This window comes from Phyllopteryx taeniolatus, chromosome 5 (assembly GCF_024500385.1).
Source record: "Phyllopteryx taeniolatus isolate TA_2022b chromosome 5, UOR_Ptae_1.2, whole genome shotgun sequence".
Lineage (NCBI taxonomy): Eukaryota > Metazoa > Chordata > Actinopteri > Syngnathiformes > Syngnathidae > Phyllopteryx > Phyllopteryx taeniolatus.
This window is the reverse complement of record NC_084506.1, coordinates 21,245,560-21,269,895: the sequence shown is the minus strand read 5'-3', so window position 1 is coordinate 21,269,895 and position 24,336 is coordinate 21,245,560. Positions and strand designations below refer to the sequence as shown.

Below are 24,336 nucleotides of genomic sequence, written 5' to 3'. Positions count from 1 at the left end.
AGCCCCTCATTCCATGGCCACTGCACGCTCCTACAACATAGTAAATTTCCACTGTGATTGATGGCGCACTGAGACTCCCGCATATTCAGTCATGACAGATGTTCTCCAGCGACGATTCTCGCTTGATTTTGTCCCTCTGCGACACCTCAGCAAGCTCTCATAATCCCCTCAAGCGTCGAGTATATCAATCGATCGCACGGGACTGATACGTTTGGGAAAGACCTTGGTCAATAACCACCACAAAGCACAGACAATATAAAAGTCTTTAATCATAAATAATTCATTCCAGGTCATTGTGAATGGGTTGACAATGTTGAGGAGTTTGTTGTTCCATCACCATCAACAATGACAAGTGGGTTCTCGTGAGAATTTTGTCACAAATCATACAAAAAGGACTGTGTTGCTAAGATGCACTACTGAACACTCATAAAAGCGCTCCATCCTGTCCACAAAACACATTCCACAAACATTGCTGGAAAAGGGAAAAACAGTTTTGAGAATTTATTTTTCTAAATCATGAGAATTTAAGGCAAAACTATGACCAAAGTTTTACACAGGACAGTTTTTGTCTTAAATCACGCCTATTTAGAAGATTTTCTACACGTTTTAATGCGTAACCGTTATTACAAAGTCCTACTTATTTGTCTAAGAACAGCCTCTTGTACAAATGACCACACAATTTCACGACTTAAAAAAAAGAAAAAAGAAACCAGACAATGTGATATAAAAACAATGTTTCGAGGCTATTTCACTATGTAAATTAGTCCTAAAAATAACCACCAGGAAAACCTCTGAAGACGTCAGACTGTGACTCGCATTCCACATTCTGCTCCCCTGTGTTCAGGCCAATGGTGGTGACATTCATCATAGACAACAGGAGCCATCTTAAAGGGCAAAGCGAAGCGGTTGATGGAACTGGGAGAGACAGAAGCCAAAAGCAGGTAACAGACTCGAAAGGCACTCAGTCGAGCACAGATCGCCATGGTTGAACTGGTCACAAGAGTGGGGGAACAAATCGTAGAGTGCCGTATTTGTGTTTGTTTGTTTGCCCGTCTGTTACGTAACATAGTACCATTCCATTGATTTCCATGAAGCTCAAATGTTGAAAAAAGACAATTCAATTCTCAAACAGAAGATGAAAGTGGGGAGCGCTGAATTGGTATTTGTCCATCTGTTTGGTAGTTAGCAGGCTACTACCTGTTTCAACTAAAATGACAATGTTACTCAACTGGCAGAAAGAGAAAACATTCCTCAAGCAAGTCAAAAGTTGTAACACACACACACACACAAATTTCAATCAAAAGTGGAAAAAAATACTGAAATAAATCCTCTACAGAGGATCACGTAAAACGACAGGACTGCACCATTTTGAATTCTGGGCCAGGGGCAAACGTTTAATTCAGAATCAAACAAAGATGGAAAAAAAGTTTTTAAAAATCGCAATATTTGTTGTACAGTGGTCCCATTACATATAATCTGAAATGTAATTATACATTTGTTATGAATATATGAAATTATTAAAGTAGAATCAATATGCTTGTTTTATGACATCAGTGCAGGTTTGTGAGGCCATCCGAAACCTTGCTAAATCAAGTTTTCATGTTCTATTGACAGATAATTTTGCCAAAATTAAATTTTATTTTCAAAATTTCATGACTTTTTTCCTTGCTCTATTAGTCCAGTTTTTGCAGTGCCGACCCAGATTTCTCACCAAGTCAATTTGTGATCATCATGAGATCATCATTATTTCATTATCTATAGTACACTATTTTTGACATTTGATAAGAGAATGTTCTAATGTAAAAAAAAAAATACAATATGTGCCTCGGAGCAATAAAAGGTAGGAAAGACTGTGTTAGACAACAGGCCAGTACCATTTCAGATTCAGGAGCAAAGCTTTCATCCGAAAATGAAAAAAAAAAAAAAATATCCTATTTGTATTGGTTGTTTTTTAGCTTGTACATCCATCTGTTACCAAGCAGGCTACGCCTAAGACAATATCTACCATTGTGCAATTTGACCATTTGCATTGTTGGGTGGGACTAACAATTCCAACAAACAAGCAAGCAAATGATCAAAACAACACCTCTTGCCATTTGCCTTTTCCTGTTTGGCGGCAGTAATGAATCAGCAAGGGAGTGCTGAAACAAACTATTTCAGGTCTGTACTACGTTCTGCTTCTACCAACACAGTGTTTGCTACTACATTGCGAGCCCAATGATTGCTCATGTTAGCCTGGCCAGTGCCTGATTTTTCCAACGACTGGTCGGGCTTTGTCTAGCGGGTAGGGGAGAAGCATCACTTGAGTCTCAAGTGTTTAAAGTTGGCCTAATTCCACCGTCCTCCTCTTCCTACTGAGTGCTTGACGGTACATTCAATTAGAGGTGGGCTGTCAAGAGCCTGGCTGACGATAATCTTGACCTTGAAATATGTTTTTGTGTGTATTTTCGAGTATAAAGAAGATGACTTTTTATATTTTGCAGTGGTGTGCGTTCAGGGGCACCCAGGCCTTTTCTGCTGACCTTTCACTGTCAGAAGCACTGACCTACATTTACAACCTAAACTTTTAATATATGTTCCTTGAAATTGTATCAACTTGTTCCCAAAGATTTATGCCAGTAACTCCCAACCGGTGTCCCATCAGAGATCTTGAGGTATACATCAGGAAATTATCCAATTTAACCTTATTGATCAAAAAATATATCTGTGTTCGTCCATCTTTGCCAGCGAGATATAATGACAGGCAGAACGATTAAATGCTCTTCCACTAGATGGCAGAAGGTACGATTAACGTTTATTTCTACCTGTTGCCAGTCATACAACAGCATAACAGCTTTGTGTCCAACTAAACAGGCCCAGATTCTGCACATTAAGTGAATTAGTGAGTCATCATTATTTAGGGGTATATACTTTTTGTGACATTTTTCTTTGGTGGTGTGCTGTGAGATTTTTTTTTAAATACAAAATATCTGCCTTGGCTCAATAAAGGCAGGGAAACATTGAACTAATCGCTTCACTTTGAAGCTTTTCTCTTTTGGTTGTTGGTGGATGTTTACTTTTTCTCGTCCAATCAGATTTCAGCCTCTGTGCACTGTCATGTCAGTCTAATCTAGCCACGGCCTTTAGAATCAGTACCGCTGGCTGATGTAATTGAAATTATATTAGCAACGGAACTGTTTCTTTAACCAATCAGATTTCAAATTCAGCTAGCTGGCCCACGATAGCATCAGCATTTTCCCATCCTTCGATTGGTTGTTCAGAGCAAGGCAAGTTTGACTAGCGAAACATCAGTCCAGCGATCTGCACACATGATTACATTTAATAAGCCGTATCTTTGGTATGATGGATTTTATTGAATTAAAAAAAAAATCTTGACTGCTCCAGACGATGTATATGGCACATTTGCATGCTGTTGTATTGTGTTTTTGTGTATTATTGATTACTATAATTGTGGTGCAAAAGTGGATTCACACATTCCCTGCCATTGACCGCTTTAGAAGTCAAATATCCATGTTAACTGGGAAGGCTGGCAGTGAATGAGTTAAGTCGGGTAAGTCCCCACTGAAGGCCCTGGGACCGAATGCACAGCCCGTCACTGTTTTCCTCGACAGTTTGGCCAAATGATGCTGTCCATAGTGAACCACCGCAAAACACGTTATAGGGCAAGGATTCATATTCAGTCAAAACTGACTCCTCAATATAAGACAAGTGCCACCATGAAATTTCTCTCCTATAATCAGAGAATAATGGTACTGCTTCCAGACATCCTTAGAGTTTTTTCTCACCAGGTTCATTTTCATAACTATAGTGGTAATGATAAAAAAATGAAAACAGAACAAAGGCCAATATTTAGATAATCATGTAATTAAAAACTATTTAAAATGTGCTTGAAAATGTACCCTAACCATTCAAAATTGTTTTGTAAATGTTTCATATTTAAATTTGAGACACATGCGTGGCAGAAGGCTGTTGTTCTGTTCATTGTTAACAATAAGACAACCTTTGATCCTGTGAGGATGACAGCTATTATTAAGTGGAGATGATAAAGTCTTGGTGTGTCTGGCATACGTGCCTCTCTTGTGTTTCTCTCTACTCTCAGCCACCTGATTACAGTTTTGTCACGTCCATGTGACGTTAAGAGAACATATTACAAGGTCACTGGTTTTTTTTTTTTTTTTTTTTTATATGGGACTACTTTCACAAAGGTAATAGGAGGTAGAGAGAACCCATCACAGGGACATTCAGAAATGTCGTACGTCCTTGGTTTAGCTCTTTAGTGTTCACTCGTCAGCCACAACATTAGGTACACTAGGGCACGCTAATTAGATCTTGCTCAGGTTTGATTGATTTGATCAGCAAGATATTACTTTTTACCAATATGTTTATTATGGTGGTTGTAATTGCATGCATGACCTTTTTGATATTTTTGACCTTTTTGAACACAATTGTTGTGTTTTTAATATGAAAAATGGCACTCTATAATATTGTACCTTCTAAAACCATATACTGTAGTAGTAACTTAAACAGAATGTAAGGAATTAAACTGTGCATCATTATTATTTCATTGCCGCTACTTCTGGTGTCCATTACCTGGCCACCAGGGGGCAGTATTATACCATCATGCAGACAAATGTAAGAAGTGTTTTTCAACTATTGTGCCTCAGTTCGCTGCAATAATATTTGCTGTTTTTCACAGAGGATGAAGAAAATATGCCTGTGTGTATTGTTATATTGTCTTTCTACACGTGTTGTTGCTGTTTTTGTTCGAATATCCGTTGCTTCAAGCGTTACAACACAGCCACATAGATGCTATTCGTTAGCCAGTCTACGGAATTTCCCATTATGTGTTAGCATTAAGCTATCAGATTTTAAGGCAGTTATGTGGTTGTTTTAAATATGCAATGTGTGATTCTCTTTGTCTGATGTTTAGTTTGACAGTCAACTTCAACTGGTAGTGGTGTTAAACAATGTTTTTTTTTTCTTTTTTTTTTAAGAATGGTTCACTATCTGCCAAACGACTTCTTGTGAATTGCGTTGTGTTAGCTCCCACCATACAACGCTCGTGTGGAACATTTTTACTTGTTAGTCAAAGCCAAAAAGATCGGATGTACGACGGCCACATCCAAATAGATGCGCAAATGTCGAAATGCGCACATACAGGGTGTGGGTGCACAAAATTCCCAATAATTGAATTTATTTTATGACTTTTTAAGTTTGTTTTGTTTATATTTGTCTTTTTCACCCCTTGTTGGAGAATGTGCAGGTGTACCTAATATTGTGGCCTGTGAGCGTAGCGTGAAGGACCTCCTCATTCTTGGTTTCTCCGAGGTGCACAGTGAGTCACTAATGTGGTGATTGCAATTTGCAGTGCTAATGAGGAAAAAATAATAATAATTTAATTGGCCGGCAACATTTCATAACTGTGACTGACACGCCAAGATGGCCGTCATGACGGTCTGTGCCCCCGCTGGTGCTTTGCAGTCCCCAAGAGGGCGCTTGTCCACTTCCATGCCCATCTTTTTATTGTTGAAGGATGATTATGGATGGCGTCCATAGAGTTCCATGGTGTGTGGCTTTGCCTCCCGTGACGAGTCGACGACACAGCGTCGTCTTTGGCGACGTGACGAAATGTCTGCATCTCGACTCTAGCGGCGCGTTAAGAGGGCTGACCCATCAGTCGGTGAGGTCACGGCACATCCAAGGGGGAGTCGGTCGGGGGTGCCTCAAGGTGAATATTCAGGTTGCCTGTCAAGACGAGCAATACAAGTTGTTGGAAGACTGCCATCCATCCATTTCTATGGCAAGCCAGTTGAGCATGTATTCAATATTCTGGTTATCCAATTAACCCTCCATGCAGTTTATTTTCCATGCACACATAGTATGTTCAATTATATTCTCAGTCAAAACCGACCCTGGCTAAGAATATCCTTATAATAATTGCCTAGATCAAATTATGAACTACAGCTCAAAATGATGTCATAGCCTTAAAACTTTACACCAGTGTTAAAGTACACATGATTATTATTAATGCTCCATTATTTAGCATGCCCACATTCCGTATTACACTGCAGTTGACTCCTTCTTTGTATCTCCTAGTCAACATTTCATTGTAATAACAATAAAGGTGTATCTAATCTAATATACAAATCACAATAGAATACATACATGTATAGTTAACAACATGTTTCTATTAGGCTTTACACAATCATGATTTTTGAGGCCGATCATCGATCAGCAAGTTTAAAAAAACGATAACCGAACACCGATCCGATCACAAGATGGAGTAATGTGTCCATTTACATGACTTGTTCGTTTATTGTATATACTTGTGTACTGTATACTGAGTACTGTATCTATCCTTCCATCCATTTTCTGTACTGCTTATCCTCACTAGGGTCGCCATCGTGATCGAGCTCATCCCAGCTCAAAATGATTCTTTAGCATTTTAGACAAAAGTGAAAACATCAATGACCTCTAGGGGGCATTCGAGGCTTGGCCACTGACATAAGTTTTGGTCACATCAACATTACAACATGACAGAAATAATGGGTGCTAACTTAATGTAATTTAATTACTTTATTTTTACAATTAAATTATTTAATAAATACTGTTAAGGACATGCTTACTTTAACTTTCTCACTGTCCCGGCTATATGGACGGGTGTTGTCCAGAGTTTGTGTCCATTAGGCTTCCCCCCCCCCCCCCCCCCCCCGTTCCCCACGCTGCGTTGCTTGAACGCGGCATGCTCCTCCTTGTGTATATTCTTCAGGTGCCCGATCAAATTTGTTGTGTTGAAGCATTTAGATGACGTTCCCCACGAAGTACTTCAGTTGTGCACAGACTGCAAATAACTAACGTGTTGTTTGTCTGAGACACTGCAAAATACTCCCATACTGACAATGTGTTTTTCCACTGACAAGATTGAAAATACTTTATTGGCCGTCAGATAGTTACAGTACTACGTCATTGATCGGATCTGTGAATTATGATATGAAAGCCGATCAGCTGATCTAATTATCGTCCGATACCGATCACACCGATCAGATCGGGGTAAAGTCTAGTTTCTATTGGGCTTTTGATTTTTTTATTTTAAATTGGAATAATTAAATGTATTTTGTTGGTGACGTTATCATATAAATTATAGACAATTTTTAAAACAATGTGATTTCTTTCATAAGTGTATATAAATCGGCATACAAAATCTGGCGTAGGGCGTCACATTCTGCTTTTTGCTAACAACATTTTTTTGCTGCTACTGTATGTATGGGGCTGTACAGTGAACAACTGGTTAGCACATTTGCCTCACAGTTCTGAGGTCTGGGGTTCAAATCCCGCCTGTGTGGAGTTTGCATTTTCTCCCCATGCCTGCGTGGGTTTTCTCCGGGTATTCCGGTTTCCTCCCACATCCCAAAAACATGCGTGGTAGGTTAATTGAAGACTCTAAATTGCCCGTAGGTGGAAACCCATTTCAGCATTTATTCCATATCCAGTTTAAGGGCCATGTACAGTATGCTCTTTGCCCTCACTAGTAAAACAATTCAGCACACTAGTAGAATAACTAGAGCGCACTAGTAGAATGACAGTCTTACACTAGTATTGTATGTTCAACTACTGTACCTGTAGCATTTTTCTAACAATGTTTTTATGAAATGTCTTCAATTATTGTTATAATGTCAGGGAAATAACCATTAATTTCTAACTTTTTTTTTTTTTTTTTTTAGTTTATTGGTCATAGTACTCTTACAGGAACTTCTGCGAGTGATTTTGAATGACATCTGATTGAACATGGTGCACGTACCTCTGTTGTGTCCAATTCATTGACTGCGCTAGTCTGTAAGAAGGCAGACGATCAGTCACTAGACAAATAATGGCACAATATTTGGTTCACTCAATAAACATTTTTAAAAATAGGTCATTGTTGCTGTTCAGCACATTATTATATGTACAACCCCAATTCTAATGAAGTTGGGACGTTGTGTTAAACATAATTAAAAACAGCATACAATGATTTGCAAATCATGTTCGACCTATATTTAATTGAATACACTACAAATTCTTGGCCATGTCTGAGACTATTGGTTGAATGAACACTGATTCATGCCAATGTCCATCCATCCATCCATTTTCTGAGCCGCTTATCCTCACTAGGGTCGCGGGAGTGCTGGAGCCTATCCCAGCTATCTTTGGGCAGGAGGCGGGGTACACCTTATTACGCTTTTATTTAAAAAAAATCCAACTTTAGTATCATAATATTATGCATGTTTTTTAAATATGGCTATATTCTTGTAATTTACTGTGCTCTTACGTACCCATTCATTCATTCATTGATTCATTTTCTTTACCGCTTCTCCTCACTAGGGTCGCGGGTAAGCTGGAGCCTATTCCAGCTATCTTCGGGTGGGAGGCGGGGTACACCCTGAACCGGTCGCCAGCCAATCGCAGGGCACACATAAACAAACAACCATTCACACTCACGTACACACATAAGGGCAATTTAGTCTTGAATCAACCTACCACGCATGTTTTTGGGATGTGGGAGGAAACAGGAGTGCCCGGAGAAAACCCACGCAGGCACGGGGAGAACATGCAAACTCCACACAGGCGGGGCCGGGGATTGAACCCTGGTGCTGCCTCATGCCCATGTTATTCTGCTAAACAATTTAGGAGCATCACTATCGCTACGGATGCAAACTCAATCAATGAAATTAAATGTGTAACTGTGAGGGAATCAAGGATGAGATCGTGCATTGAAAAAGCAATTTTCATGCATAAGATCACAACACAGCAAGTCATAATTACATGGTCGTGGATGATTACCATGACATATTAAGCAGCGTTTATAGAAGTCATGTGTGAACCGTTACTGAAATATCGATATCGCCGACACCAGAACATCGATTCTCAAGTTACAAGAACAAATATGATGCTTTCAAATGTCTTGGCCAAAAAACAATGCCACCACACTTAACCAAGAAGGGAGGAAAGCAGATTGATGTTGTGATTACAGTCATGAAAAACAACATTAGAGTAAAGACTACGTTAAGACAAACACGCTTCAGACCTTGTGGCTTAGCACACACTGACAGACGTAAAGGTCTCTTAGCTGGTTGTCCTCATTTGTCCAGTGAGAGCCTCATAGTTTATTTATTTTATTTTTTTACACAGGGGGCTACCTTTTTGGGTTGACCTGGAATGAGTGGCCACCGTGGTCAAGTCTGCTGGGAGACCCACGTACACGCCACCATAATTCCTGAGTGGAGAGGAGATGAGTATTGTCATCATTATATTACATTATCAAGAGTCCTGCAATAATCATTGCATTAATTTAACAGTCCCCCCCCCCCCCCCCCCCCCCCCGCCGTTATAGGTTAATTAAAATCTATTTATTTGTTCTATTTTATATTCATTTGTCTCATAAAATAATTTGTTAAAAGATTTATTGCAAACAAATTTGAAAATAAGGACAATTATTACATTAATTAAAATGTTATGTAGACATTTTACAATGATTAATTTATTTGATTAAATATTTGGTTAATTAATTATGATGAATTATAAATATTCCATCCATCCATTTTCTGAGCCGCTTCTCCTCACTAGGGTCGCGGGCGTGCTGGAGCCTATCCCAGCTGTCATCGGGCAGGAGGCGGGGTACACCCTGAACTGGTTGCCAGCCAATCGCAGGGCACATAGAAACAAACAACCATTCGCACTCACAGTCATGCCTACGGGCAATTTAGAGTTTCCAATTAATGCATGTTTTTGGGATGTGGGAGGAAACCGGAGTGCCCGGAGAAAACCCACGCAGGCACGGGGAGAACATGCAAACTCCACACTGGCTGGGGATTGAACCCGGGTCCTCAGAACTGTGAGGCTGACGCTCTAACCAGTCGGCAACCGTGCCACCAATTATAAATATTAGAATTGAAAATTTATTCTTAAACTATTTTACATACTTCATCCACACATTTTATTTTACATTTACATAACTTTAAAATTATTATTATTATTATTTTTTTTTTACCTCATCCACGAATGACCCAGCCCATCTGTCTATTTTAAAAATCAAATGTAGCCCTTTAGCATCAATGTTTGCCCTCCCACGGTGTAATCATCTTTAACATAAGGCCATGTTCCCACCAAGCAGTACTGTTATAGAGAATAACAACGGAACCTTAACCATCCAACAGTTCATTCTGGGACACTGCTCTAATCTTTCCCATAGGAAATAAGAGAATTTAGTATCACACTGTTGCCATCATAAAACGTTTGCCAACATTACATGCAATGTTTTAACATTTTAGCATTTATTACTGTCACTGTTGACTTTTTAAGGCCAAAGGGTAATGTGAAATTGAGTGGTGTCTGTTTTTTTTTTTTCTTTTATGAACATTCTTAACTTATACATGTGTATCTTCCTTTCGGCTTGTCCCTTTCGGGGTCACCACAGCGCATCATCCTTTTCCATGTAAGCCTCTCCCCTGCATCCTCCTCTCGAACACGAACAGTCCTCATGTCTTCCCTCACGACATCCATCAACCTTCTCTTTGGTCTTCCTCTGGCTCTTTTGCCTGGCAGCTCCATCCTCATCATCATTCTACCAATATACTCACTATTTCTCCTCTGGCTGTGTACAAACCATCGAAGTCTGCTCTCTCTAACTGTGTCCCCAAAACATCGAATCTTGGCTGTCCCTCTGATGAGCTCATTTCTAATTTTATCCAACCTGGTCACTCCGAGAGCGAACCTTAGCATCTTCATTTCCGCCACCTCCAGCTCTGCTTCCTGTTGTCTCTTCAGTGCCACTGTCTCTAATCCGTACATCATGGCTGGCCTCACCACTGTTTTATAAACTTTGCCCTTCATCCTAGCAGAGACTCTTCTGTCACATAAACACACCTGACACCTTCCTCCACTCGTTCCAACCTGCTTGGACCCGTTTCTTCACTTCCTGACCACACTCCCCATTGCTCTGGACGGGTGACCCCAAGTATTTCAAGTCCTCCACCCTTGCTATCTCTTCTCCCTGTAGCCTCACTCTCCCCCCACCACCCATCTCATTCATGCACATATATTGTGTCTTACTTCGGCTAATCTTCATTCCTCTTCTTTCCAGTGCATGCCTCCATCTTTCTAACTGTTCCTCCAGCTGCTCCCTGCTTTCACTGCAGATCACAATGTCGTCTGCAAACATCATGGTCCACGGGGATTCCAGTCTAACCTCATCTGTCAGCCTATCCATCACCACTGCAAACAGGAAGGGGCTCAGAGCTGATCCCTGATGCAGTCCCACGTCCACCTTAAATTCGTCTGTCACACCTACAGCACACCTCACCGCTGTTCTGCTGCCCTCGTACATGTCCTGTATTATTCTAACATACTTCTCTGCCACTCCAGACTTCTGCATGCAGTACCACAGTTCCTCTCTGGGTACTGTGTCATAGGCTGGTCTACAAAGACACAATGTAGCTCCTTCTGACCTTCTCTGTACTTTTCCATCAACATCCTCAAGGCAAATAATGCATCTGTGGTACTCTTTCTAGGCATGAAACCATACTGTTGCTCGCAAATACTCACTTCTGTCCTGAGTCTAGCCTCCACTACTCTTTCCCATAACTTCATTGTGTGGCTCATCAAGTATTCCTCTATAGTTCCCACAGCTCTGCACATCACCCTTGTTCTTAAAAATGGGCACCAGCACACTTTTCCTCCATTCCTCAGGCATCTTCTCTAATTCTATTGAACAAGCTGGTCAAAAACTCCACAGCCACCTCTCCTAGATGCTTCCATACTTCCACAGGAATGTCATCAGGATCAACTGCCTTTCCATTTTTCATCCTCTTTAATGCCTTTCTAACTTCCCCCTTACTAATCATTGCCACTTCCTGGTCCACCACAGTTGCCTCTTCTACTCTCCCTTCTCTCTCATTTTCCTCATTCATCAACTCCTCGAAGTATTCTTTCCATCTATCTTGTACACTACTGGCACCAGTCAACATATTTCCATCTCTATCCTTAATCACCCTAACCTGCTGCACATCCTTCCCATCTCTATCCCTCTGTCTGGCCAGCCTCTATAGATCCTTTTCTCCTTCTTTAGTGTCCAACCTGGCATACATGTCATCATATGCCTCTTGTTTGGCCTTTGCCACCTCTACCTTTGCTCTATATCGCATCTCAATGTATTCCTTTCGGCTCTCCTCGGTCCTCTCAGGTGTCCCACTTCTTCTTAGATAACCTTTTTCCTTGTATGATTTCCTGTACTGTGAGGTTCCACCACCAAGTCTCCTTCTCTCCTTTCCTGCTAGAAGATACACCAAGTACTCTCTTGCCTGCCTCTCTGATCACCTTGGCTGCAGTGGTCCAGTCTTCTGGAAGCTCCTCCTGTCCAACGAGAGCCTGTCTCACCTCTTCCCGAAAAGCTGCACAACACTCGTCCTGTCTCAGCTTCCACCACATGGTTCTCTGCTCTGTCTTTGTCTTCTTAATCTTCCTCCCCACCACCAGAGTGATCTTACACATCACCATCCTATGATGTCTAGCCACACTCTCCCCGACCACAACCTTACAGTCGGTAACCTACTTCAGATTACATCGTCTGCAAAAGATGTAATCCACCTGCGTGCTTCTACCTCCGCTCTTGTAGGTCACCCTATGTTCGTGGCTCTTCTGGAAAAAAGTGTTCACTACAGCCATTTGCATCCTTGTTGCAAAGTCTACCACCATCTGTCCCTCCAAGTTCCTTTCCTGGATGCCGTACTTACCCATCACTTCTTCATCACCCCTATTACCTTCACCAACATGTCCATTACAATCTGGACCAATCACGACTCTCTCTCTGTCCGGGATGCTCAGAACTACTTTGTCTAGCTCCTTCCAGAATTTCTCTTTCACCTCTAGGTCACATCCTACCTGTGGGGCATAGCCACTAATCACATTATACATAACACCCTCAATGTCAAGTTTCAGCCTCATCACTCGATCTGATACTCTTTTTAGAGTACTCCGGTTTCCTCTCACATCCCTCAAAAATGCATGGAAGGTTAATTGGAGACTCTAAATTGCCCGTAGGTGTGAATGTGAGTGCGAATGGTTGGTTGTTTATATGTGCACTGCGATTGGCTGGCGACCAGTTCAGGGTGTACCCCGCCTCCTGCCCCGAGTCAGCTGGGATAGGCTTCAGCACACCCGCGACCCTTGTGAGGATAAGCGGTACGGCAGATGACTGAATGAATGAATGAATGAGTCTTCCGTGTATATTCATCTCTTAGCAACCCTTTTTGAGATATGGCATAAGGGTTGCAAAGCAAACAAAGAAATAGCTAAGTGTAAATCATTCGATGCACGCTGAACAGAGATTCCTGTGTTGTATACTAACTATCATCTCACAGAGGCCCATTTCCCTGGAAATTTTGTTCAAATTTAAAATTGCACAACCTCCTAATCTTTCCACTTTAGGGTTTCCACTGTCAGCGACTGCACCCTACTAGAAGGGTGGAGCCAAACTGTCGATTGGTCGACGGAGAAGTATAAAAACGCCACTATACTCTTTGATGGAAACATAGCTCGAATCCCAGTTGTAGAACATTGTGAATACAACAGCAAAAGAGTTATTATTGCATGTGATAAGAAGTTTAAATAATGTGAGACGAGACCATGTTTAATTGCGTTAGAAGTCAAAGGTACCTTCTTTTCTCATCGTCTGCCAAGGGATCTTCTGTCCTGATTGAGAGAAGACATGTCAGCTCAAAGCATCCCCCCATCCACACGAGTGGACTTGTGAGATTTACGCCAGCGTTAGCAACAAGTAGGCTTGATGATCGGATTAAGCAGCCTGTTATGAGTCTGGGTGGCTTATTTATGGGTGTATTCATTAATTTATAATTGTCTCCTTCTATGCAAAACCTGGACCTGCAGAATGTCACTTTTACTGCAGTGTAATGACATCAAATAATTCACTCTAGGGATGTACTATTCTCTTTAATCTTGTGTTTTATACTGTGTGTGTGTGTGTGTGTTTGGTGATATTTTGCTGTGCAGCGCGGTCTTAACATGCTGCTGTCAGCTCTCATGCGTGCTGTGCAGCTCTGATGTTTATCAAGGAACACACACACTGCACGTAGTACTGTACTGTATATACAAACAAATCAGCAAACACACACACACACACAGATATGTGCGCACAAACTGATTCCAGGAAACACAAAACCCATCCCCAGGCTTTAATAAACGCCGCCTATTAAAAGCAAAAGGACAGGCTGCCCTATGTAAGATAGGACAAACAATCTGCTTTCATGCTCACATATCCTTAATTTATTTTCATTGGTCATTTGGCTGCTTTTATCAAGTGGGCATGTGACTATAAGCAATTAATAAATGCATTTACGGGTCAGGGCAGACGCTTGTCTGCCTTGCGTTAAAACGATCTAAAGTTAATTATGTGACAAATATTATTTTCTAATGAGCAGTGCCAGGAGAAAGACGTGGTGATCGATGTACTCACACATCCCTGGAGGCTTCGGCTGGCCCTGAAAGTGAAGGAAGAGAGAAACTTAATCTTTGTTCATTAAGTATTGAAGGCCTCGTAAACTATTCATTGCACAGTGTTTACTAAAGGACCCTCTAAGGCAGGGGTGTCATTTTTGTCACGGCCAAATCGCAGTTATGGTTCCACTCGGAGGGCCGTTATCGCTGCAAACTCATATGAATGTATGATTGCCTCATATTATTACATATACACAAATTAATGGATAATTACTTTTGAAATCAAAAGCCAGTAAAAACTGTTTGTTCAACTACAGTATGAATAAATTGTATTTTAAAAGTGGGGTTGGTAAAAACAAAATGCTTGCAATATCTCAATATGTTTAAAAGTGAACCCAATTTGGAATTTTGGTATTTAAGCAAGAAACACAAAGTCGATGCACACTCTCGCGGGCCACATAAAATGAAGTGGCGGGCCAGATCTGTCCCTCCGGGCCACCAATTTGACACCTGTGCTCTAAGGTATTTAATTGTGTTTGAGAGAAACGGTGGTTTTAAAAGCACCATTATACAAGAGTCAATACAGTGGTGCCCTGAGGTATGAGTGACAGGACTTCCGAGTCTTTCAACATATACAAGCCGTCATTCAGACGATGTTTTGCTTTGACTAGCGGGCACAAATTGGAGGAACTCAACTCACTTCACAAAACGCATCAGTTAGGAAGATACTGTACGTAGCGAACATTTGATAAGAAAAAGAGGCTTCAAGCTGTTTATTGACATTCCCAGTTGAAGTTTACGGTCCAACTAAACGTAAAACAAAACAATTTATATGCTGTGTATTTAAAACAACCGCACAACCTTGCCTTCAGATAGCTTAATGCTAACACAATGCAAAACGCCGCAGATGGGCGAACAAATAGCATCGAGAATCGCTGTGTCATACCATAAAAGAAACGGAATTTGAATCTTGTGATCATTATTAATTACTTATGTACGCAAGTGGTTGAAAACTCAACCAGCGCTACAGTAGTTGCATCAGAATATACAGTACTGTGGCTCGTTGTGTGCTGAAAACAACACTCCGGTTCCCCCCCAAGATGGAAAATGGTCAATAGCTAACATACCTAGCACATTCAAATGTGCACTGTAAGCTAGGTATGCCGACTGTGGTGACAGCCTGCACACTTGCCCTAACTTTAGGAGCTTCTACGGCAGTGTGTGAAAACTCGGCGCGCCGGCGCATAACACACTGCCCAGACACAAGGCCCAGCTGATTCAGCTTGCTTTTGAAAAGGACGTCATGATGTGGTTGTGCCACAACATGTGGGGGCAGCACTGAGCATTTCAATCTGATTGGAAGGATGCGTTGATGAGGAGGTTCAGCGCGGAGAGACGCCACCCAACGCTACATTGACGCACACTTAAAGTAGGTTTGAAGTGTGTGTGCGCGTGTCTGTGCGTATGTGTTGGCTAATGGATGTCCCTGTGTGGAGCCCTGAAACTGCACAAGCTGTTCCATCTCATTGTTTTGTGGATATTGATATCTTAAATTATGAGAACTGCTCTTGTAGCTGGTCATACTTACTGTTGGTTAGTTTTAACATGATAATTACACACATCAGTGCTTTGCGAATACAGTAGGCAACAGGATGATAAAAAATAGGTACTGTCTGTAAGGGTAATAATAATTGTCCCTCCCCATGAATTTTATGCGCCCCTCTTAAGAGTGAGGTACGGCGATGGGTCTGTGGGTCTATGTTAGCTATTATAAAAAGCACTTAATGTCACAGGAAGCCTCACTTGGCATTGATTTAGGAATATTTGGACAGGGCAGTTCCCAGACTTGTTGAGCTTGGAGTCAAGTTCCTGATTGGTTTAACCACAGTTCCACATCACCCTCGCATTTCAGCACAAAGGCTACAACTGTTGTGAAGTGTTGGAGGCACTTTTTAATGGAGACGTCATTTTATTCAGTCAAATTACCGCAAGGATCAAGAACTACAACACACTTGCCACCCTCTCAAAACAGCTTAGAGCAAGAATTTGGATAGATGGATTAGTGAAAACGTATGAATAAGTCTTTGGCACTAAATGAGTTGAGTACCGTGTTACCTTGACTCAAGAAGTTAATTTGCTCCATGAGTTTAATTCCTTCTGTGGTTTATTCTCCTCATTGAAATAAATTAAAAATGCCATTGAACCACCACTATTTTTTTCTGCAGTTTTATTCAAGAAAAATAACACTGTATTGTACAAAAAGTAATAAAATAAACTGGTTTCATAAAGTGTAATTACTGCACGTATTGTAGTATTTGTGTTACATGTGAGCCTCTAAGGGGCATGGCCTAGCAAGTGCAGTGAGGGGATGCAGTCGGTTAGTCTGCGAGCGTCTGAGTTGTGGCCTAAACCAGCTCCTTGCGAGTGTTCTCATTTTGTATTTGTGCGGTGGATGGTTTGTCCCATTCAGTAATTGGCTGAAAGTGCATGGGCGACTCTGGCTTTCCTAGTCCACATACGAGGGCATTTCACTTCTTTAATTGTTCCATTTTCTTTTCAGCACAAAGCAAAAAAATTGATGACTTGTAACACCAAAAACTCAAATTGACAACGTAAGTCAAGGTATTGGTCTTTGCTACATCACTTTTAAAATCTGTGAAAGGTTTGGATAAACACATTTACCACTCAATAGCAGATTTTTTTTTTTTAAATTGAGGTGATATTAACAAATATTGAACATTTACTTCTCTCTCTCTCTTTCTATATATATATATATATATATATATATATATATATATATATATATATATATATATATATATATATATACCCTGTATATGGATCTGATCCCAAGAGATATCAAACGTTTTGGGTGAGTTCAAATGATGCCCTCGCTTATCCCAGTGATATTTCACAGCTCAGTCTGCGTTGAACCACTAGAACCACCCAATCTATTTAGGTTCAAGATAAAAGTGCATAACTTGAACACGAGCCACACCACAACATACAGCCCATAAGAAAAACACCCAACAAGAAATTTATCTATTACTACAAATAAGAAGTGTTTGCGTACGTGGGAAAAGAGTGAATTTCCCTTACAGCTGTCAAAAAAGAAGTCTGCTGACAATGACACAGCGGCCCATTCAGAGGCCAAACAAAAGCTCATTCATATCTCAGGAATCGCATCTTCGGAAATAAGGGGAAGGATGAGCAGTACAGTGTGTGCCTGGGTGGGTCACTTGAATCCATGAAGACCATGGCTTGAAATTGAAAAGATTGACATGCGTGACTCAGCCGCTGCACTTCCGGAATGATGTACGATTTGATTATTAGGTTGAAAAACACCAATGTGTGTAACAACACTACAGAGCATGCTGCTCCGCTGACAAAGAAATGGTCTGATTTTGACTGTGGTCATACAGTATGCCAAGAAATCGACTCATTTATCACCAACAAGGCATTTGGTCAGGCTCTGACCTTGTGAAATTGAGTTAAAGGCGTTTCCGTGTTTTATGGCGAGTCACAAAACTTTGCTGCCATGTTCCATGAACATTCTGTGACAATAACCCATCTGTGGTTCATTTCTTAGCAAGTGGATAAACTCTCAAGAACAAGTTTGTCTTTGACGCACTGAAATTACAGTAATAGGGGTAAGCCCTGAATTTTTTTTAAATTGACGCCCCCGCTGGCGGCACAGTGGACGACTGGTTAGCATGTCTACCTCACAGTTCTGAGAATCCGGGTTGAAATCCGGCCTCACCTGTGTGGAGTTTGCATGTTCTCCCCATGCCTGGGTGGGTTTTCTCCGGGCACTCCGGTTTCCTCCCACATCCCAAAAACATGCATAGTAGGTTAATTGAAAACTCTAAATTGCCCGTAGGTGTGAATGTGATTGCGAATGGTTGTTTGTTTCTATGTGCCCTGCGATTGGCTGGTGACCAGTTCAGGGTGTACCCTGCCTCTCGCCCATAGTCAGCTGGGATAGGCTCCAGCACGCCCACGACTCTAGTGAGGAGAAGCTATACGGAAGATGAATGAATGAATGGATGGATGAATGAATGATCGAATTAATGAATGACTGACTCCGGTTTCCTCTCACATCCCAAAAACATGCGTGGTAGGTTGATTGAAGATTCTAAATTGCCCGTAGGTGTGAATGTGAGCGCGAATGGTTGTTTGTTTCTATGTGCCCTGCGATTGGCTGGTGACCGGTTCAGAGTGTACCCCCCCTCCCGCCCGAAGATTGCTGGGATAGGCTCCAGCAGCCCGTGACCCTAGTGAGGATAAGTGGTAAGGAAGATGGATGGACAGACGGACGGACGGACGGACGGGCGGAACATTAGTCTCGATGCCTAACCCTAGTTGTCATTTTGTTGAAAATTTAAAAAAAACTCAGCCCAATCTCTGGTCTAGTTCATCCCAAAGGTGTTTGATGGGCATTTTCTCACACCAAACTCCTCTAAGCATGGCCATTGTGGACAGTGGAACAGATAGGACTTTGCAAAACTGTTCCCACAAAGTTGGATATGAACAATTGTCCAAAATATCTTGATAAGATTCAGGGTCCAACTTCTAAATGATTGATGGATAGATTTAGAGGTTGAATCAAATCAATACAGCTGATGAAGACAAGACGTTTGGGTGAATGAATGTGTGTCAAAAACAAAACAAAAAACATTCAACATAGTATTTTTATGAATGAAACCTGGTTTTGAATTATGTTTTCCGAAAGAACACAGGCTGAAACATTCAATATGCAATTTAACTACATAATTTGGATCACTAGAAGTCAAAGTAGACATATTCCACATGCAAATGTTTTCTATTCATTCATCGGTGACTCCAAGCCCCACGCACTTCATTTAGATTCTAATCACCTTCCAGCTTTGGTGCAGACACACTGACAACTCTCCCCTCTGATCGTGTCTCACATTCCCATAAAAAAAGCAAGCAAAAAAAAAAACACTCACCCCCTCCCGAGGTGCTGGCGGCCGACGAATTGCCACAACCCATTTTTGCATGGACGCAGCCGTCGTCCAAACGTGAGCGTCAGACGCCCGGCGACGAGGAGGTGGTGAAAAAGGAGCAACACATCAGGAGAGGAGGAGAGGGAAGGTCAAGGAAGCGTCTCCCACGGTTACGCTGAGAGTAAGCCAGGAAGCACAGAGCGAGGGGCTTTTATACACATGCTGGGGAGGGGAGTGTCTGTGTATGTGTGTTGGGGGGGTACAGTGGATGAGAGGGAAGAGAGAAAGATGCTTTGCCTCAATGTGATTTGCTCGTCTGTTACACCCTGACACGGTTGCCCTGGAAACCAGAAGGGGCGCGTGTGCAGAGAACTAACCAATGGAGAGCCTCCATTTTATGTTAAAACTCCACGCATCCGTACATACATCATTGTTCTTAGAGCAAATGGACATGCGTACACATGACCACTGAGGACAACAGCACATGAAGGCCGAGTGTCTAGCCGTGACAAAACGTTTTCAGTCTTCGACCTCACTGCTATGACACTGATTCTCAAAAAGTGTGGTGCGCACACCGCTAGCAATACACAAAGAATCACTGAATTCAACATTCAAACTGTGCATAATGTTACAGTAGTTTAAACTTTTTTTTTTTTTTTTTTTTAATCCTGTACATTTGTTAAGTACAATTCAGTTCAATTCAGTTGAACTTAACTTTTGAGTTTAACGGAAGTGCATTCAATCTTTTAGAACTGTTTGTTTTCAAACATTTATTTCCTGCTAGGCCAATAGCAACTTTGGCTTCCGTTACCATGATGACTGGGTGGAGCCGACTTTAGGCCTGTAGACTTATAGACTTTGAAGTACAGTACATGTGCTAAGGCAAAAGCCTTAGCTTTTCTTTCTTTTAAAGTACCCACCTGTTCCAGTGGGTGGCCACTAAGTGTGTTTGCGGCGTTCACTACTGTGATGGGTTAAAAGCAGAGGTCAAATTTCATGACTGTTCATGTACAGTATGTTTTGATTGTTCTTCCTCTCTCTTCTTTCTCCAATGGCACAACTAGTTAACAAACCCTTCTACTGTATGTTGACCAAGTTAGCACGATTGAGAAAACAGGGTGGCCTAAATGATGATTTTAACCTTGTCTCCCGCCTTAGTTTGAATGTGTAATGTGTCAGTTGTAAAAAGGATGTTGTTTCCGTTTTAAAAGGTAAGTTGATTAAAAAATACACATGGGGGAAATTCGGACAACATGATCATTGAGGGACTGGCAAATTAAGCAACTAAGCAACTTTTCTGTTGCTCGGATTAATGGCACAGGCATGCTATGTTGATGCTGAAATGGATAACATGCAGTACAGCTGACATTAACGAGTAGAGCAGCCATTATTTGTCTAAATTGCTGAAAAACAACTTCACCCACCAAAAAAAAATAGTAATAATAAAATAAATTTTAAAAAATTACCGGTACATACCTGTGAGAAAATACCATCCTCAAACCCCCTGGTGGAGTTTTGGTTTCCAGCCGATGAGTTTGTGCGTTCTTCATCTGTGATGCTTGGCGGGCTGGGTCTCATTCTCTTGCCGGCGAATGTGTACTGTTGCCGGCTGTTGCTTCGAGTGGGAAAAAATATACAAATCTTAACTTGTGGAGGCAGCAATTCACTGTGTGTGTGCGTGTGTGTGAGTGTGCACGCGCGCACGCGCGTGGGTGGTACCTTGACCCATGACCAAACACAAATCCACCCTACCATTGACAACTTCACCAGCCAATTAAGTATAAGCGCCTCTTTTCTGAAGCTAACGCTGTGTAATCTAACCTACATCCAACAAAACTCAACGCAGCTCTGCTTACCTTTTGGCCTTAGAGCAGGGGAAACTCAGTGTGGGGGCGGTTATTATGTAAATTAGCCTAACTGTCATGTAACTGTGGGCCAGATGTGCAGAACAACTAGCTCACAGACACATTTTCAGAAATTGTCACATGACAAATGATTTACTTGGTTGTTTACTCACTCCAGAGACCCAACTATTTGTATAGTTAGCAATAGCATAGCAATGAAAAAGTAATTTTTACATCACATGTCCTCTTTTAAATATGTACTGTTCTTGCTTTTACAGGGAACAATAATTGCAAAATTTAGAGCGCTGAAAAAGACTTTGGCCTAATTTGACTTGTTGCGTCAGATATACAGTAATATGAAAATATTGTTTTTGATTTTTTTATGTCTAACACGAGAAGTCAGATTCTCCAAATTACGTACAAATGGTCTCCTGTGCTTGGATGAATTGCTGCTTTGTTTGAAATTGGATTTTTCCATCGGCAGTAAGCACATCTTTTTTATGCCCATGTTGAGGCGTGCCAGCAAATACTGTACCTAATCATCACGGTCATCTGATTCGGAACCACCAAGTAACCAATTAAACCGCCAGCGCCAAGCCGTCCACTGGGGAGGAAGGAAGGAACGGTGCTTCAGACCAGGCTGTGTGTGTGCTGCATGCTTGTCCAGACTTGTCTTCTTTTATTAACAGCTACCCTGCAGCATTTGCATTGCAATTCTATTGAGGCCCAAAACATCTCAGATACTGCAAAGAATGTTAGTTTTCTCTATTGCTCCTGTAACTTAAGAGACAAAGACACCAATAACTCCTTTAGTGCGCCCAAAACATCTCAGATCATGCAAAGAATGTTATTTCCCCCCCCCCCCCCCCCATTGCTCCTGTAACGTAAGCTTAGATGCCACAAAGAGATAAGACACCAATAACTCCTTTAGTACCTCCTACTAACATCTAATGCAGAGGTCCTCAAACCTTTTACACCAAGTACAACCAGAAAAATAGCTCTCCAAGTACCACCATAATGAAATAAGCAAAGCAAATTTATTTATATAGCGCATTTTATACACAAGGTAAGTCAATGTGCTTTACATGATTAAAATCATTTAAAAACAAATAAAAAAACAGCTTATAAACGTTTAAAACAAAGAGGAAAAAATAAAATAAAAATACAATTAAAACAGTGTGCAAGAAATATCATTTAAAAGTGGGAATGCTCTATAAAGCATGGGAAAAAAGAGTTTTTAACCTGGACTTAAAAACATGCAGACTTGGGGCTGACGTCGGCTGTTGGCAACTTATTCCATTTGTGTGCAGCATAATAGCTAAATGCTGCTTCACCATGTTTGCTTTGGACTCTCTGCTCCACTATTTGACCTGAGTCTGTCAGATCTCAGAGCCCGACTGGGTTTATATTCCATTAGCATTTCATTCATGTATTCAGGATCCAAACCGTTTAGTGATTTATAGACCAGTAGCAGAACTTTAAAATCTATTCTAACGCTGACTGGAAGCCAGTGTAAAGACTTTAGAATTGGCGTAATATGCTCCGAACTCTTTGTTCTGGTCAGAACCCGAGCTGTAGCATTCTGAATGAGCTGCAGCTGTTTAATGCTCTTTTTAGGGAGTCCAGTCAGAAGACCATTCCAATAGTCAAGTCTACTTGAGATAAAAGCATGGATGAGCTTCTCCTAGTCTGCTTGACACATGCAACCCTTCACTCTGGATATGTTCTTCAGATGGTAGAAGGCAGTTTTAGTCATTGATTTGATATGACTGTTGAAAGTCAGGTCGGAATCTATCAAAACACCAAGGTTTCAGACTTGGGCTTTGGTTTTTAAAGAGAATGACTCTAGGTATTTACTAACAGCAATTCTCTTTATTTTATTGCCAAAAACAATTATCTCAGTTTTGTTGTGGTATAATTAAAGTAAATTTTGGCTCATCCAGATATTTATCTGTTTTAGACAGTGACACCGCAATTGAACTGTAGTCATCTGGAGAGACTGCTAGATGTAACTGTGTGTCATCTGCATAGTTATAATAGTCAAAATTAAAGTTCTGAAGGATTTGACCCAAGGGTAACATATACATGCTGAACAGGAGGGGTCCAAGGTCTGACCCTTGAGGGACCCCATCAGTCATTGCCATTCGATGAGATTGAACACTTCCAATGGTTACAAAATAACTCCTTTCTTCCAGGTCGGACCTGAACCATTTAAGGACTATTCCATTTAGTCCTACCCACGTTTCCAACCTGTTCAGTAGTATATTATGATCTACCATATCAAAAGCCGCACTGATAATAAAATAATTAAAATAAAATAAAAACACAGTGTTCATTTAAAAAAACAAAAAAAAGAAAGAGAGAGAGAGGAGAGAGAGCGATAGCGATAGGTATTGTATTCAGGTTGAAGTGGCCATTCCAACAAGGCTCAGCATTTTGACAGACTGTCATTTTTGGTCAATCTTGTAATGTTGCTAAGATTCAGCGTAACGCTAGTGGTACTCGTTAGACACTTTGAGAATCGAATCTAACGGTTCTAACCTACTACTGAACATCCATCCATCCATCCATTTTCTGAGCCGCTTCTCCTCACTCGGGTCGCGGGCGTGCTGGAGCCTATCCCAGCTGTCATCGGGCAGGAGGCGGGGTACACCCTGAACTGGTTGCCAGCCAATCGCAGTGCACATAGAAACAAACAACCATTCGCACTCACAGTCATGCCTACGGACAATTTAGAATCTCCAATTCATGCATGTTTTTGGGACGTGGGAGGAAACTGGAGTGCCCGGAGAAAAGCCACGCAGGCACGGGGAGAACATGCAAACTCCACACAGGCGGGGCCGGGGATTGAACCCCGGTCCTCAGAACTGTGAGGCTGTCGCTCTAACCAGTCGTCCACCGTGCCGCCTACTACTGAACAGTTTTTGCTTTATTTTGGACCTGTAGGCAGACAGGCAATCAGTTTTGAATGAACAGATCTAGGCTGTAATTCATCCTCCTGCCACTTGAGGCCGCTGTTTATAAATACAGTCAGGCGAAAC

At 41.4% G+C, this 24,336-nt stretch overlaps 1 protein-coding gene across 3 annotated transcripts; it reads right to left on the bottom strand.

Moving 5' to 3' along the window:
• Window positions 1-245: 245 nt before the first annotated feature.
• Window positions 246-19,663, bottom strand: LOC133478185 (overexpressed in colon carcinoma 1 protein homolog). Of its 3 annotated transcripts, none has more exons than XR_009788616.1 (6): window positions 19,455-19,663; window positions 14,504-14,528; window positions 13,687-13,722; window positions 9,062-9,250; window positions 7,799-7,831; window positions 246-5,745 (listed from the first exon to the last, which is right to left on the bottom strand). XR_009788616.1 is itself a non-coding variant. In XM_061773928.1 (6 exons), exons 1-5 carry the CDS (start codon window positions 19,495-19,497, stop codon window positions 7,827-7,829), a joined length of 186 nt encoding a protein of 61 aa, XP_061629912.1. In that variant the 5' UTR covers window positions 19,498-19,647; the 3' UTR covers window positions 246-5,745; window positions 7,799-7,826. The 3 variants fall into 3 exon arrangements, 2 of the variants coding, with proteins under 2 accessions (XP_061629912.1, XP_061629911.1); XM_061773928.1 differs by having other exon boundaries at window positions 9,174-9,250; window positions 19,455-19,647; XM_061773927.1 differs by lacking the exon at window positions 7,799-7,831 and having other exon boundaries at window positions 9,174-9,250; window positions 19,455-19,647.
• Window positions 19,664-24,336: the final 4,673 nt, after the last annotated feature.